Source organism: Prinia subflava, chromosome 12, assembly GCF_021018805.1.
Source record: "Prinia subflava isolate CZ2003 ecotype Zambia chromosome 12, Cam_Psub_1.2, whole genome shotgun sequence".
Lineage (NCBI taxonomy): Eukaryota > Metazoa > Chordata > Aves > Passeriformes > Cisticolidae > Prinia > Prinia subflava.
The window spans coordinates 11515870-11528023 of record NC_086258.1 but is presented as its reverse complement, the minus strand read 5'-3'; the positions used below and the strand labels follow the sequence as shown (position 1 = coordinate 11528023).

The 12154-nt window shown below is 44.2% G+C and overlaps 1 protein-coding gene across 2 annotated transcripts in view; it reads left to right on the top strand.

The window, feature by feature from the left end:
• Nucleotides 1-1904: 1904 nt before the first annotated feature.
• The window catches only part of ASPSCR1 (ASPSCR1 tether for SLC2A4, UBX domain containing), a 37645-nt gene continuing 27395 nt past the window's right edge, over nucleotides 1905-12154 (top strand). For both annotated transcript variants that reach the window (XM_063409127.1, XM_063409126.1), the window contains exons 1-5: nucleotides 1905-2153; nucleotides 2237-2292; nucleotides 2967-3078; nucleotides 6682-6782; nucleotides 10173-10229. In XM_063409127.1, the coding sequence (XP_063265197.1) occupies nucleotides 2055-2153; nucleotides 2237-2292; nucleotides 2967-3078; nucleotides 6682-6782; nucleotides 10173-10229 (425 nt within the window). In that variant the 5' untranslated portion in view covers nucleotides 1905-2054. The remainder of the gene's footprint in view (nucleotides 2154-2236; nucleotides 2293-2966; nucleotides 3079-6681; nucleotides 6783-10172; nucleotides 10230-12154) is intronic.

The window sequence follows — 12154 nt, the reverse complement described above, 5'->3', positions numbered from 1 at the left end:
GGAAACAGTTGCCTACTTCAGACATCAAATAGGAGCTACACCCATCCAGAAATGAGACCAGTGTTTTGGGCTATGAAACCCAAAATGTGTCTTTCAAATTGAATGGCTGCTCTGCCTGAGAGGGAGGATAGTCACTGCAATTAACAAAGTCATCTGAATTGCTTGTTCTCCTCCAGCAAAAGTATTAGTTAGTGGAAAAATGGGATATCTTCATTATGCGTGAGATAGTTGCAGAGCATTGGATCTCTCCCTATTTTAAAGACTAGGAAGTACTTGAATATCAGATATTTGTTGCACCTTTTTTATAGACAAGTGTGTCAACTTTCAAAAAATCTTGCCTTTAAGTCATCACACCTCTCCATGTATATTTACAGCAAAAGGTAATGGAAAAGGTAGAAAGCGATATATCCTGAACAGTGTAGCTCTATAAATGTGATGGTAATGATACTGCCCAATGGAATGAACAAAATGTAGAGACATTTTGAAGCATTGTTTTAAACATTTTATACCTGGACATCTTTTATTACTATGTCTACATCTCACTGAACAGTTATGGTATTGGGTGGACTCAGGCCTTCATATGCCTAAGCCAGGGTAAGTCTCTCCATCATTAAAATTCCCTTTTTTCTCTCTTCTCTGACACTGCCGATATGGTAAGCACAAGTGTTATCTTTTATGATAGTGTCTTTCCTTGAAAGGATCTTTTTCCTTTTTAAGCCAAGCAAACCAGACATTTTTGTGGGTGCTGGGGGTAGAAGTGGAGACTTAAGCTTAACATATAGGATAAATATAGAAGTAGAGAAAAGAGAAAGTATTTGGCATGTGGTTACAACTTAGGCTAAATAAATTCTAGTGGTTACTCAAACTAAAAGTTTTGGTGTGTGTGTTTTGTTTTTTTTTTTAATTTGGTGAGTTGTTTTGTTTTGTTTTTATGATAGCAAACTAAACAGACTGTCATCGAATCTGAGAGTGCCTTTGATGCAGAGGCCATGCTGAGACTGAACGGGAAACCCATAAATGAAATAGTCTCTGGGAAATTGTGTGTTGTGAAATGTATGGTAATTTCAGTTCCTTTGCTGCAGCCATCTCTCCTGTCCATCTGAGTTTGCAGCACTGACCACGAGGTTCCAAATCAACTTTTTCTCTCTCTTTTTTTTTTTTTCTTTTCTCCCCGGAAGAAATGGCTTTCAGGGGCAGCAGGATGCTGTGCTTTGTCTGACCAACGGTGCCCCGATAGTGACACTGCCTGGACACTCCTGTGGCACTGGGAAGGCGGCAGGATGCTCCTCATTCCCCTGTGACAAGCGGCGTTCAACAGAGCTATTATTTGGCCCAGGAAAACCTCCCCTGTACGCGCAGGGATTTTCAGTATCGCTGCTTGGGAGAGAGACACGAATCCTTCAGCCCAACGGATTTCTGGCCACCAGCGCTGCCTGGAGATGCCCGGGCTGGCCGGCCCTCGGTTCGGGGTCGCCGCCTGCGCTGCCGGGCAGGGTCTCGGTACAACGAGAAAATGTTTTATTTCCCTGGAGGAGGTAGCTGATCCCGACACTGGAACCCCAAGGGACAACACAAGCGCCGTCAGCCACAGCGGGACGTGAGGCTGGCTCCCCTCCGCTCCGCTCCCCGCGGAGTTGCGAGACGGTGGCGGCTCCGGAGCCGCCCCCACCCCGGCCCAGCGGGCAGGGCCGGGGGTAGCCCCCGCCCAATGCCGGGGGAGCAGCCCGAGCCGCCCACCGCCTGCCCTGTCCAAGGGCCGCTGCTGCTGCCGCCAGCCCCCTCGCGCCCAGGGAGCTCCGCTCGCCGCCTGCCGCGGGCGAACCGCTCCGCCCCGGCCCCGAAGCCTTCTGCCCGTCCCGCCGCAGGCTGGCTCCGCCAGGCCGGGACTCGTCCGCGACGGCTCACTTCCGCAGCCGCCGGGCCGAGCCGGGCCAGGCCAGTGCCCCCATCCTCCTCGTCTCCGGTGCGGGCCGGGCGCGCCGGGGCGGGCCCGCAGCGGGACGGCCCCGGGCCGACTCCGCCCCGGCCGCGCGGAGCTGGCACGGCAGGGGAAGATGGCGGCGGCGGGCGGGGGCGGCGCCGCGGTGTCGGTGTTGGCGCCCAGCGGGCGGCGGGTCACGGTGCGGGTGGGGCCCGGCACGGTCCTGCTCCAGGTGGGTCCGCGACAGGGAGGGGGCTGAGGGGAAGGCGGTGGCAGGGCCGCAGGCCGGCCGTGACGCCTCTCTTCTTTCCGCAGGTCCTCGAGGAGGTCTGCAGGAAGCAGGGTGGCAGCCCTGGCGAGTACGGCCTGAAGTGAGTGTCGCCGTGGGGCCGGGCCCGGCTGCCTGCGGCCGTGGGGCCCGTTCTGCGCGCCGGGCCCGGCGTTGCTGGAGCCCGCGGCCCGTCCGCGGGGTGTGCAGGGCCTGGCGGAGCCCGCAGCGGGCGGTGGGAGTGCGAGGGGCCGGGGCACGCTCCGAACTCTGTTCAAGTCGGTTCGTCCCGGTGTCCCTGTACCACGTTCCTTTCGCTGCTGGGACAGGGCGAGGCCCCATGTCCGCTGCCACGGGACACCCACGCGTGCACCTCATCCAGGCCACAGACCAGCAACGCCCGTCTCTTCTCTTACGCGGGGGTTTGACCCTCTGCTTTTATGGTGTCTTAATTGAGAGCTCAATTGTCTGAGTAGCACTAAAAATATATATATATATATATATATATATATATATTTAACCAGGCTTGGTTTTGTAGTTGGTTGCTGTTTATCTTTTTAAAACCTTTAAAGGGAGTACATAATTTTGGGTATCTTTTCTGTGACCTCTACAGACTGCAGTTGTTTTGGTGTGCAGATTAGCTTTTGTTGATGATGCTTTTATAATTATCAATTGTTTATTATTGAATCATGTTCTATGGCTTCTAGTCAGCCTCCTGGGAATGCTCTTGCACAATACCTGGACTTTGTATTGCTCATAGGCTTTGTTCTCCTTCAGATTTCAGAGGAATGTTTTGGACCTCTCTTTGCAGTGGAGATTTGCTAGGCTGCCCAACAATGCCAAACTGGAGATGGTGCCAGTCTCCAACAGAGCAGTAGCTGGAACCACGGTATGTTCATTTATGCAATGTGACCTGATTTGTTCAGTTATCAGTTGTGCTGATATAATCCCATCAGATCTAATGATCAAGAGCACAGGCTGGCATGGCCAATGTCTATGTGAGAGACCACCTGAAGACTGGTTGCAGTACAGTCGAAAATGGTAATTAGGTAGCTGAAAGTCTTTACTTAGTCTGCATGAACACTGAGTAGCAGCTGTGCTGGAGGAGAGTGGGATGGTTTGGGGAGCTGAAAAACTAGTAGTCCTGGATAGCTAAGAAGTTAAACACCAGTGATGACTAATTCAGTTCCCATTCCTAATTTCTGTTTCAGTTGCTGTTGTCCAGCTCTGGATTTTGACTAAATCTCTGATTCTTACAGAACCGTCTTTTGCTGCTTTCACAGCATTGGTGTTCATGGTGTGTTTACACATGAAAGACTTTAGAGTCTTTCGTAACATGTTCTGTGTTCATCAGTGGTCAAATATCCCTATTTAGTATCATTTGCAAAGGGCTTATGGATGCTGTTTTTGCTAGAAATTGTGGCCGCTTTTAGGAGTGTAAAAATCTTCTGTATGTATCCCTGTGGCCATAGGCCTAACTTTCATCGCTATCAAGCGATGGATGTGTTACTGAGCGTAAACTCTTCATGTTGTAAAAATGATGCGTGGTCTTACTTAAGTAGCCTGGGACTGGAAATTTGTCTGTCTCTAGCAGTCATCTTGCTATTTGTTAACTTACTCATAGGAAATTTCTCCATTTTCATGTAAGTTTCAGGTCTATTGGTGCTGATCTCTTAATGTCTTTCAGCTAAGCAGTGTTAGTGGTGTTTTTTAAAGGCAGTTACTCTGTCACAGAGAGAAACGGATACATTGAAAAGTGAACTTTGAGGTGTGAGGCAGCTTTGGAGTCTCTGCTTCAGTTCACTGTGTAACATAGTTTTGGGGGTCCCCGATGTCCCTATTTTTGTCTGTAAAACCTCCATGTTCTTTGTTTTGGCACTAATGCCTTTTTTCTGATTTGGGGGTAGAAAGACATTTGTACTTCAAATGATGTCTTTACTTAAAAAAATACCACAAACCAGTCACATCTGCTTAGAATTGTCAGTGAAATGTTGCGGTGGAATGGATTTTGTCTTCCAGAGAAAAGTGTTTCTCTTGAAATGATGCAGTGATGACTATCTGACATTTGCATCCAGTTTGGGAGGTACTGAAGGAAGATATTTTTTTTCCCCTGAAGTTAAATTGCGAGAAAGGGCAAGAAGGACTATTCACTGTTAGGAGAGGGGTTATAGTGTGGAATTGTTATTTTAGATCACTAAAAAGAAAAGCTAATAGAAGTGTAAGTTGTTATTATTTAGTTGCAGTTCAGCAGAACAATCTACAGAAGTGAGGCTTTCCTGGGAGTTGCTGGTTTCTGTGTCACAAACGTGAGAAGATGCAGCAAAAGTGCATGTGAAGAGTGGAGTCCGTGCCCAACAAACTTGAGCAGATTTTACTTGGGAGAATTTCACAGTGTAAGAAAAGACTTTGTACAGAAAACTGACTGAAGAGAATTCCCTGCCACAGGGAGTATGTGTTAAAAAATGGGGAATTTCATAACACCCAGATGACTGTGACTGGGATGTAGTGGCAGTTGAGATGCAGACTCAGTTGTGCTGGCTAGCTGCAGTAATGCTGGGATGAATTTGATTCTGTGTCTTTTGTTATTGTGTGTTCTGTTAAGATTATGCATGTGGTATGCTTTCCTGTAGTAAAAGTAGTTACCCTAGAGACAGAATACAGGTTTTGATAAATCGTGAGTTTGTTCAGCAAATCTGATGTTTTAAAAATAGAAGACTTTTGGATTTGCCTTTGCATGTGGAAAACATTGTTTCCTGTAAGACAGTTCTTTAGTGAAAAATGGAACAAATTCCCTTTGTGATGGCAGGTGACGCAGGAGCACCATCAGTACAGCTCTGGTGTTAAAGTTGTCAGCCTCTTGTTTAAATGTTTGTAAACTTAGACAATAATTGGCACTGATCTCTATTATTTTATGTAGTCCCTGGGGTTTTCGAAGAGACTGAATAGGACTTTCGTGACATGTTTAGCTTTGAACTGTTGCCCAAAAACTGATGCAACTGGTAGTGTGAATTTCTGGGCTGGATTGTTACAGAATAGTGATGTCAGCTGTCATCGCTCTGCTGTAGCTGAGAATAATCTAAGGCTTGTCTCCCATGTAGGAAGAACCAGGAGGTTGTGTTAGCGGTGGGATGAAACGACATTGTACTGTCGGCTCATTATTAATGGTGCCACTGTTCCTTTTATGTAGAAAAATTCCTGTCTCCAGCAGATCAGCATTTGCAGTCCTGCGAGGACTAGTGGGAGCCAAGGCAGATGACAAACATATTCCTGCATGGAAATCACGGTGGATTGCTGGAATGTGTGATGTCTCTTTCCCATGTCTCTATAGCCCCTGCCCTCATGCTTGCACACAGAAGGGACACATGAAAACACAGAATGAAAGAAAGTGGCTTTGGCTATCTTGGGCTAATGTCCTTCTCAGGCTCTGGAATAAGGCCAGTTTTTGTGGACTTCTGAAAACTAAAATTGACTGGAGAAACCAGGTTCTATCTAGTGGATACAGGACTTTTTATGATTTTTCTTTAGACAGGTGAGCTAATTGGAAACTTAAGAGTTAGACATTCTGAAAAAGGCTGAGTATTCTCTAAAAGGTAAAGATAACACTTGAAGTGCTCTGCCATTCTCTGTCTCTTGGTTAGCTGCTAAATTTCGTCAGGACCAACCCCAGCATATGTTCACTTTAGAAATGCCTTGAATTGATTGATTGATTGATTGTGGGGGAGAGGTAGGGAAGCAATTCTCTAAAGTCTGTGTAGCACCTGATAATGTATGTGGATATTCGCATTCCAGGTTGGAAAGGACCTGTTAAAATTGGCCACTATCTGGCCCTTGCCTTTTTCTGCAGGTATTCAAGAACTCATTAATTTAACCACTAGAATTATTGTTGAGATTTTTTGTTACTTCACTCTTAAATTGTATGTCAAAATGTGATGTTAGGAAGCATTAGTGAGTTGCAAGTTACGAATGTCATTTCTTTGGACTGGTTGTTTGGGATAAATGGGAACTATCTGTGTTCATTGTTTTGTTGTGTGGATATGCAAGTAAACTGTTTTGTCCCAGGGAAGTTGTTCTGCAAAATGATGCTGAAGTCAACTGTGCTCTGTGTTGGTGTTTTAGATGGTGCAAATGCATCAGTCATGTCTGGGTTATTGGAATTTGTTTTATGTGGCTGTGAAAACCCCTACTGTAAAGTTTCATCTGGTATAAAACAGAAAGCCTCCATTGCTTGCGATGGCGCATTATTTGGAATGTTTGCATTGGCTTTTCTCTGAATATGTTTCAGTTCAAGATACGGCAGGGGAGAGGGGCCCATGGAAGTTAATATTCCAGGATGGCCTCCCCCATGCTCAGGAGCCATTCATCCCAACAAACAAGAATTCAGGCCTCAATGCCTGCACAGATGAACAAGAAGCACTGAAGTATTTTAAAAAATTGTGAAGAAAAATAAGCTTTCATTCAATATTCAGTTGAATTCATTGAAGTGTTCTTGTAGGTCCGGATAGCATTACAACTTGATGATGGCTCCCGTTTGCAAGACACCTTCCTCTGCCAACAGACCTTGTGGGAACTTCTTAACCATTTTGCAAAGATCAGGTGAGCAATGCAGTGAGAAAATACTTGTTTGGCTAAATCTCTGCATGCCACTGATTACTTGTTACAGTGACCCAGCTAAATCCTTCAGATTTGTAGAATTTGCATTTATTTGGATGTGATTTCTCGTTTATAACAGAGATGTTTGCATTTTCATTGGTCTTTCAGATTTGACAATCCATAGTTTTATTATTGTTTTTTAATCCAGGAATACGACTTCTGATTCAGGGCATAAACTGCAACAAACTGCTAAAGCTGTGACAATACTGGGATATGTTGCACCACCTTTCTTTTACACAAACCTGTTTGAAGTTGTTACTGCTAGAGATGTGTGTGTCAAGCCTGGATGATCTTGATCCCCAGTATTTCTGTGCTGCAGTTCCCTGTAGTGCAGGGAATTCTTTCTTATGGGTTGCTGTTGCTTTTGAGGCTTTCTGTTGTGCAAGTTCTTCAAGGAAATCTGGAGCTCTCAGCAAGTTAATGTGGAATCTTCAAAAGACTCATTAGATCCTGTTTAAATAGAAGAATTTCTGGTTCTACGTTTATTGAATATGTACATGGGTTAGAAATCTTGTTATTTTAGTCCAGTCTACATTGAGTGCTACCTCTTGTCTTCAGCTTTGATTTTAAAAGGCTGTATTGTTTTGAAATGTCAAACTAATAAAGTTTTCTCACAGAAAGGCACTTCTCTATTTTTCATGGTTTGGAAGAGGAAGCCTTGAAGCTGTGACAGCCATTCTGTTTTTAATCACGGACCAGGTCTACAATGTGACATTTATTCATAAGCAAAGGAACAGTATTCACATAAATGCTAGAGATAAAAGAATTCTGTTTCTTTGAATTGAGGAAAGAGGTAGGACAAAAAACACAGGTGTAATTTTCCCGAGTGTTTTAAGTCCTCTCTTGTCCCTTACTACACCCTCTGAGCCCTCTGTGAGAGAGGAGTGCCTGTTGCAGTTTGGGGACTGCTAGACTAGTGGGAGGCGGTAATTATTGATAGTGACAACCTTTATGTGTGACTTTCTCACATATTAATTGATTGTTTCTTTGGTTTAAATTTGAGCTTTTCATAAATTTTTGCTCTTTCAAAGTGGTTTTATTGGTTACAGGTCATTGTAATACTACTAGTTAATGTACATGTTGATCTTAAGGTTCTAACTGCTGCAGTGTGCTAAGCACTCGTAACTTCAGTTCAGAACACATCTGCTCTTTTTTGCCCTCTGGAATCTAAGTTCAGATGTTTGGATGGACTTTGCAATCTTGGTTAAGTTCAACAAGCAGCAAAGATGCTGTGTGTGATTTAGTCACAGAACAAGCTGAATTTTCAGCCATCTGTATGGATTTAATGGGCTGAGTTGCTGTTGAATGTGTTTTGATTCAGTTGACTAACTAGTCAGCTAATTGTTGATGTTTGCTGAATCCTTCCTTGGACTTTCCAACTGGAGATGTTTTCCTGGAATGCTCAGCCGCTCTAAGTGCGTGAGGGGAAGTATTCTAAATCCACTGGAATTTCCCCTGGGTTTCCAGCATCCATCTTGGCTAATTGGGTCTGAAGAAGGTCTGGAAGCTATTGTAGGGCTGCTCCTCCTCTCAGCGTGTGGCAGTCCTTGCACAAGATGTTTACAGGCCCTGTCAGATCACTACATGAAGGAATCTAATCTGCTTGCTGTTCCCCTTCTGAAGAGCAGCACATCAAAGAGAGGACAGTATGTTTGATGTGTGTGCCTGCCTCAGTGGGTGCATGTAATGGATTAGCAGCAGCTGGAGGAGGAGCCTGCTGCGTCCAAGAGTTAGACAAAAATAAGTCTCTGGAGATCTTTGCGTGGAGTCTGTGCTTCAGAGGCTGGTTGAGGGCACAGTATTGTCTGCCCTATGAGCAAGAAGCCTGCATTTCTGTCTCCCACTCTTGCCTGCCTTGCACCTTCAGCAGTTTTATGGGCTGTTGTCCATAGAGTGGTTGCACTATGGACACTCAGAGACATCTTTGATAGTCATTATGATTCTTCACAGCTTCTATGGGGTCATTCATTCGGTTCAGTTATTTTCTATACATTTTTAGAAGACTCTTCAAAGAGTAGCTTGGATAGAAGTGGAAAGCATTTTTTGGAAAAGTGAATGAAACTAGATTCTATAAGTCCAGCTGGCTTTCTCTCCTGTTGGTCTTTGGTGAGGACATGTTCCTTTGTGCCTAAGATTTTTTTCTCTTAAATGTTTGTCATCCACCTTTCCTGACAGCAGCTTGAGGTTCAAGCTTTTATTCCCTGGGCTGTTCTGTCTGCCTTTTCTGTGATTTTGTACTGTTTCTCTGTGTCTCATCAGTCCTTTATCTTTTGTGCACCGTTACTGAGGATTCCTCAAGGGATACAGGTAATCTTAATTGGAAGCAAAATCTATTGAAAATAAGGTGGGGATCAGTGTCTTTCCTGGATTGTCTGGAGAAGTCTGAGTGCAGCAATGTGCTATGGTGTGCTAAACACACTCTGGTCATCTTTTGTTCCAATTCTCCAATTGAGGCAAGTTAGGGGTTTTTTTTCTGCCTTTCATCATCAGGCACTGACCTTGGGAGTTTCCTCAGGTACTGCTGCCAGAGGAGTCAGGGAAGTTGGAGCCTGGGTCTTGTATCACAAGACAATGTTCTTTTGTATGAGCAACTTAATCTCTTGATTCCTGCAGAGCATTGTATAGTGCTTTTTGTTTCTGAAGGAGAATAACTAATTGCAGAATCATAATGGAGGCAACCCTATTCTAGTGTTGGTTTGATTGTTCACCTTGAGTCAGAGGGTGAACGGTGTTTCATAATCTGAGACTTGAATATAGTATTTTGGATGCTCTGGTGTGTCTGTTACTTTCTGCACAATGGATTTGTTGTGGTGGCTGGGAGAAGGGTTCTGAGGTAGCGGTCTTACAGTCTTGGTACTATAAACTCCTTGGAATATGTTGCAACTGGTCTGGAAGTAGTTCTCAGCTGCTGACTTTTCTAAAATAGACCTGACCCTCAGGACTGGTTTTGTAGCTTGCTCTGTTTGGATTTGCTCTACTTCTGGGTTTCCTTGTGACCCGCCTTGTTCCATACCACTGTGCTGTTGCAAACTTTTAACTATTTGGTCAAGATGGCATATAGACTGCTACAATTAAACCAGACATCTCAGTTTTGGTTTGTGCTTAACAGATTTGGTCCCTCACATCCTTCAGCTGGAAACTGTTGATGTTCTCTGGCTCTTGAGAATTACTCAAAGATTAAGTATCATAATTTTCCAGTGGTGCTCTCGATCCTGAGTGTCTTCTGGTTTCACTTATATGTCATTGTAGCTTAGTTTTGAGTCTAAGTTTAAATGTCCTTGATGAATTTTCATGGAATTTAATGGTTATTTCCCTTCATTTTCTACTTCATAGGCTGGTTGACTCCTTCTCAGTTCAGTTTCTTTTGTTACTTCATGCTGGGCTAAATAGGTATGTGTTACAGTATGGTGTAATACATTGATTGTATGTATTCTTCTAATCTGCTCCTCCAGGAAGCATTTTGAATGTAGCAGATAATATCGACAAAGCTGTTGTTGTTAAGTAGCTGTGAACATGATGCTACTCAATTGAACATTAATTGGAACTGCTGCACTGAGAGCAATAAGACCTGTTTGATTATGCAGACTCTGATCCTCTGCTGGGCAGGTGGGTTGCTAAAGTGCAAAAGGCTATTTCCTTGTTACCATAACAGAAAATGTTACCCATGTCCTAAGGTGGTCTTTCCCTGCTGGCTGGGTGTATTGCATGTCTGTCTGTGGAGTTCTCAGATTTCTAGCAGCAGCAGTCAGTGTGGCCACAGCGCAGACAGACCGCGCAATGTACCGTCACTTCAGAACCAGACACTTGATTGACTGGGTAGATTTTGACTGTTACTTAAGGGATCCTTTTCCTACGTAACTCCCGACATAACTTTGTGTCTGGTAATATTGCATCTCAAAACAGAAGTGTTTAAGTTATGTGATGCTGAGGGCACAATGTTTTAAGTGGTGGGTCTCTGTTCATTAAGCTCCTTTCCAGGAAAAGTCATAGTGCAGCATGCATTGATCACTGACATCGTGTTCTTAGACTTATACCCTGTTCCATGCCCCAGTTACAGTGCTTGCAATTTTAGGCATAAGGTAGGGAATGTACCTGAATGTACAAATCTAGGTGTAAGTGATGTATTAGATAGAAGCAGTCAGAGTTTCTGCTTAAATTTTGTGACATTTGAATGCCAAACTAATTAATGTTTTGCATATGTGCTTAGGAGAAAGTGTGGTTATTATTGCTACTGGGGAATTACAAACAATTCAGGGTAATATGAAGTAGAAATATCTTCCCAAAACTTCTAATTTTTGTTGAAAACTACTGGAATTTTTTTCAAGCAGCTAGGGTCCTGTAGGTTTTGGTTTTTCCTGTGAAATTCGCTGCAGGCTGAATCTGGTGGCTGAAGAGTTAGCTAAGTGGAAGTGTTCACATAAACCTGTAAGTCAGTCATTTGCAAAGCTCCTTAGGTGTTCAATACCAAACACTGGTTTGTATTGATAGACATAAAATGCCAAGCTGACCTTGGGAACTGGCTCCAAAGGCCTCAGGAGGTGAGCAAGGATATGTCATGTTCCTGGGCTGCCAGGTGGATTTCCTTATCTGCTTTGCAGAGGGGTGGTTTCTCTTTAAGTCATGGGTGATAGGTGCTGGTTTCCTGTTGGGGTGAGTGGAAAGCCATTCCCCCCTCCCTGCCCCCAGGACTGGACTGTAGAGAGCAGTAAGATCAAGGGAGTTTACCACTGTTCTGTGTTTCGTGATAAACCAACTGTTGCAGTGCAGATGGTGCATACAGCCCTTTACCAAGGGACATCCTGGTGCGACTGCAAGCACAGGGAGTTCAAGACAGAATGTGCTAAGAAAAGCTGACGGGGTCTGCGGAGAAGGATAAAGCTTTTCAATCCTCATTGTGTAGATGGGCAATATCCTGGGCAACGTTCTCACCTTTTGTAGTTTCCCAGGCTGAGGTAGGCTGAAATGTCTGAATCTGAAACTTCTGAGAAAATGCTTTTGAGAATTCAGCCAGGTATATCTTTCCAAACCAGCACTATCTTAGACTGGACAGTGTTTTCCTGTTTGCCTCTTAGATTGGCATGCTTGGCATGAGAAGCCAAGTATTCTCCTCAGTCTCTTGTTTTACCACATTCTTGTCTGATTTCAGTTTGAGTTTCACTTTGCTGAAAGTGGAGACCAGTGTGACAGAGCTTCTTCTGGTGTTGAATATAATGCTCTCACTGATTCCAGTGATTCAGCATAATGTACTGGTTAATTTTATAAGGCTTTTTACTTTTCTGTAGACATCTGAGGTTTTCTTGCTGAAAGTATCAATC